This window comes from Tiliqua scincoides, chromosome 5 (assembly GCF_035046505.1).
Source record: "Tiliqua scincoides isolate rTilSci1 chromosome 5, rTilSci1.hap2, whole genome shotgun sequence".
Classification (NCBI taxonomy): Eukaryota; Metazoa; Chordata; class Lepidosauria; order Squamata; family Scincidae; genus Tiliqua; species Tiliqua scincoides.
Genome location: NC_089825.1, coordinates 95,888,368 through 95,892,984, shown reverse-complemented (window position 1 = coordinate 95,892,984; position 4,617 = coordinate 95,888,368). Strand labels below are relative to the sequence as shown.

At 44.0% G+C, this 4,617-nt stretch overlaps 1 protein-coding gene across 1 annotated transcript; it reads right to left on the bottom strand.

Moving 5' to 3' along the window:
• Positions 1–259: 259 nt before the first annotated feature.
• Positions 260–1,135, bottom strand: LOC136652429 (olfactory receptor 10A7-like). Its single transcript, XM_066629368.1, has one exon. It carries the CDS (start codon positions 1,133–1,135, stop codon positions 260–262), a length of 876 nt encoding a protein of 291 aa, XP_066485465.1.
• Between the last annotated feature and the right edge of the window lie 3,482 nt (positions 1,136–4,617).

Sequence of the window (4,617 nt, the reverse complement as noted above, 5' to 3'; positions counted from 1 at the left end):
TGTTCTCCCCTTCCTTTTCTAGTCCAGGAAGTGGGGAGGAGCAGGGGTTGCACCATCATGCAAGGGGAGGCAAGGGAGGGGGTACTTGGGTTGGCTCCAAATTTATAAATGCTGTATAGGAATCACGTTTTTTGAGGCATCAGGGAAGAAAGTAGACTAAAATAAAGATATTCAGGCAAGGTGAACTTTGATGAGATTTGATGTATTTCCATCATCATCTTTTCTCCCAAACAAACTGAACAAGAAAATGCATATATGTTTAGAACCTTCTTCTCCCACAAAGGTATTTGCCCAGTTCACAAAGTAATGTTTTCCTTCCCTTCAGCTTCCTCAAAGCAACTTTAACCTCTTTGTTCCTCAGACTGTAGATCATGGGATTCAGCATGGGAGTGATGGCAGAATAAAAGAGAGCAACAAGCCGGTCTATGTCCTCAACATGGCTAGATTTAGGACGCAGGTACATGGCACTGGCAGAGCCATAAAACAAGGTGACCACAATGAGATGGGAAGAACAAGTGGAGAAGGCTTTGCGCCTACCCTCAGCTGATGGCATCTTCAACACAGTGAAGAGGATACAAATGTAGGAAACCAGCACCAGCAGGAAGGGGGAAAGTGTGATCAGCACACTTAAAGCAAGGATGGAGATCTCGTTCTTTGTGGTGTCGACACAAGCCAACTTCAGCACTGGGGGCACATCACAAAAGAAGTGGTTAATCTTGTTGGGGCCACAGTAGGGCAAGTTGAAAATCCATACCACATTGCCAAGAGGCATCAAGATTCCACAAAACCAAGAGGCAACGGCTATCTGAGTACAGGCTTTTTGGTTCATAATCAGGGGATACTGCAGTGGGGAACAGATGGCCCTATAGCGGTCATAAGCCATGGCAGCCAGGAGATAGCATTCCACCGTCCCAAGTGAAAGGAGAAAATACATTTGGGCAGCACAGCCAGCAAAGGAGATGCTCTTGACTTTGGAGACAAAGTTGATCAGCATCTTTGGAAGAGTCACCGATGTGTAGCAAATCTCCAGGAAGGACAAGTTCCTCAGGAAGAAATACATGGGCGTGTGAAGGGCTGAGTCCACAAGAGTGAGGAGAATAATAAGGCCATTTCCCAAAAGTGTGAGCATATACATAGTAAAGAAACCAACACAGAGTAGCACTTTTGTTCCAGAATTATTGGAGATATCAAGGAAAATGAACTCAGTTCTGAGGGTGCAATTTATGAGTTTCTGGTTTTGGTTATAATTCATCTGAGAGAGAGAGAGAGAGAGAGAGAGAGAGAGAGAGAGAGAGAGAGAGAGAGAGAGAGAGAGAGAGAGAGAGGGTAAATTAAAAAGATGATCCCTGCGTGCCACAGTTTATACACTATTGTATGGCCTTACAACCCACCCATCCCTTTCTCTATCACCATGCCCTTCTTCCTTCTCCTTATGATGCCCTAATACTTACAGAATTCCTTGAGACTATTTTTACTGACAGGGTACATGTTAGGTACTGTCCATTTACTCTGCGTTGGTTAGACCTCACCTGGAGTACTGTGTCCATTTCAGGGCACCTCTCGTTAAGAAAGATGCAGCCAAACTGAAGAAGGTTCAGAGGAGAGCGATGAGGATGATCAGAGAACAAGCCCTACAAAGAAAGATTGAGGGAACTTGGTATGTTCAGCCTAGAGAACAGACAGCTGAGAGGGGCTCTGATAGTGCTCTTCAAATACCTGAAGGTTTGTCATATGGAAGAAGGGGTTAATTTGTCCTCAACTGCCTCTGAAAGTAGAACTAAATCTAATGGGTGCAAACTGCAAGAGAATAGATTCCGATTTGACATCAGGAAAAAATTCATAATGGTAAGGGTGGTTCGGCAGTGGAGCAGATTGCCAAGGGAGCTGGTGGATTCTCTCTCACTAGAGATCTTCAAGCAGAGGTTTGACAAGCACCTGCTGGAGATACTCTTGGAGGATTTCCTGCTACATGCAGGCTGTTGGACTAGATGACTTTTAAAATCCCTTCCAACCCTATGATTATATGATTACTTTCACTACACTGTGCATGTCTATGCTTGTGAAAGCAGAACCTCAGGAAGACCCAATTACCATTAAAAAGGAAAATAAATGCTTACCTCCAAGATGAGGACTGGAATGATGGCGCCTGTGTGCCTCTGGGCATGACATTGTATTTCACCTAGTTTATGCCAACTCTGTAGAGGTCTTCCCTGAGGACTCTCTAAATAGGTAAAGAGATACAATAAAAAAAATACTTTATTCATGGGACTATGCCATAGGGGATAAAGCTCTATAAACAGAAGTCCACTTGTGTATTGCTATAAAAGGAAATCTTTATGTGCTTTATTGCAGCCATTTTCTCTTTTTTCATTTCACAGCACACTGACGAGGCACTAAAATTGCCAAGGCACACCATCAGTTTTTTGTCAATAGACAAGGCACGCTATGCTGCAGGCAGGCGGCTCACGTCACCAGCCAAAAAACAGAAGTTGCTATTTTCAGCCTTCAGGAGGCCTCACAACCCTCCAATAACATCATCTGTGGGTTTCAGTATCCGCGGGAGTTCAAGGAACGAAACCCCAATGGATACCAAGGGCCCACTGTAAGGGCACAAAGAGTCAATTTCCATACAATAGGCAGATAATTCAAGAGAAAATGCATAGCCATAAACAACAATAATTGTTTTAATACAGGTGCAGTTTCTAGTGATTGCATGGTTAGGCCAGCCCTGGGGGACTCCTTGAAAGTTTGCTGCTCTCCTCCTACCTGCAGCTTGAAGCTATAACTCCACTCAGCTTCATGGCTAGATCAGCCCTGCTTCTGCCATCTGCAGAAAGGGCCATAGCTCTGTGGTTAAGCACAAGGCCCTAAGGTTCCATTCCTGGCATCTCTAAATATGGCTGGGAAAGACCTTTGGGGAACAACAGACAGCCAGCATAGATAATACTGAGGGTGATGGATGAATTAGAATAAGGATGGTGTAGTAATTCTGGTGTCTGACAGACCTGGAAGATCCAGGATCAAATCTCCACTAAGCCATGAAGCTTCTTGGCTGACCTTGGTCCATCATTCTCTCTCAGCCTCACCCACCTCACAGGGTTGCTGTGAGGATAAAAGGAGAGAAGAAACCAACCTGAGCTCTTTGGAGGAAGGGGGGGGGTATAAGCATATGCTAAGTAAATAAATGACCCAGTAGAGGGAAACTTTGTTTAACTCTATATCCACCCCATTCTCCACCAATTAAAATGTTACCAAAAAGGGCTGTTATGATTTAAGGGGAATTATTATATTTACCCTTTTGGAAGCTTCAGGATTGCAAGCTAGATAACAAAACAGCGTAATGCAAAGAAATTCCCTTTTAGCTTGAAAAGAGACTGAGAGAAAGATAATTTTCAATAGGATTATATTTTTATTGCAAAAACACACAGGTATACATAATGCACATGGAAAATGGTAAGTATATGTTTCTTGGTTCCTAGTACTTGGATCCTGTGTACTTAGCTTTATGGTGGTTGCATGTGCCGTGTATTTGGTACATCCGAGAAGGAATCAGAAAAGGATAGGTTGTAGGGAAGGATTTTAGGGGTCCCTGATCTGCCTAACCCAGTTGCTAACTAAGATGGGGAGAGAAAGGGAGAAATAGGTAGGATAGAAGGGAGAGAGTTCCAGACGCAAGATATAGTTACCTGTCCTGAGGAGTAGTTGGGGGGAGGACCTGTGCCGTGGAGGGCAGCCAGAGAGAGAGAGCGCACATGGCAGCCTTTCTCTTTTAAGGGCTTTTGCTGACCTGAAATGACCCCGATGTGACCTCCTGGATGCACATGCTCAGTATACACAGTGGGACACGTGGAGTATGTAAAACAGTGGAAGGGTCCAGAAATCAGCTATCAGCAAAGGCTGGCTTTCTGGGAGAGGGCGTAGCTGGCTGTTTGAGTACAGTACTTAAGAGTGATTAAGCTACAACAATAAAACAATAGATTTCTTCCTCTGGAGGTGCATGTCGACTTGTTTTGCATACATGGTGAATGGATCAGGAGACACTTTGCATAGAAACAATGCAATGCATACATTGACCTGCAAGGAAGTGGGGGTTGTGTAATTCATGTGCTTGTGGCTTGACCAGGGCCTTTGGAAACATGTGCTGGGAGAGATGTGGCCTGCATGATGTTATTGAAACATAACCAGATATAAAAATCACAACTTAAAACGAAAAAGGGGATTTTCACGTAACACTATATCCACCTGCACCACTTCCATCAAAAATTTCCTGCTGGATGGTCACACGTGCTGTCACTTGAGCACTGAGACTTTCACCTCAGGCTTGTATTTAACATACGTTTTCCACAATGCTTTCCATACTACAAAGGTTGAGGCAAAATCCACTAAAACAGTAGTTCCCAACCTGGGGTACATGTACCTCCAGGGGTACTTGCCAGGACCTTTAGGGGTACTTGAAAAAGAATTGAATAATGGTGGAACAAGGCAGATCTGTATTAGAATGTCTTGCGGTGCTGGCAAGGCAGGAAGGAAGGCAGCTAGCTAGCTTCAAAGCGCCAGGAACTGCTAACTTTTTGTCATCAATTCGTGTATTATCAGATATGGAATAACAACAACTAT

Excerpts from the sequence above, each read along its gene's own strand:
- LOC136652429 (XM_066629368.1), bottom strand. The coding sequence starts at position 1,135 with ATGTATATGCTCACACTTTTGGGAAATGGCCTTATTATTCTCCTCACT.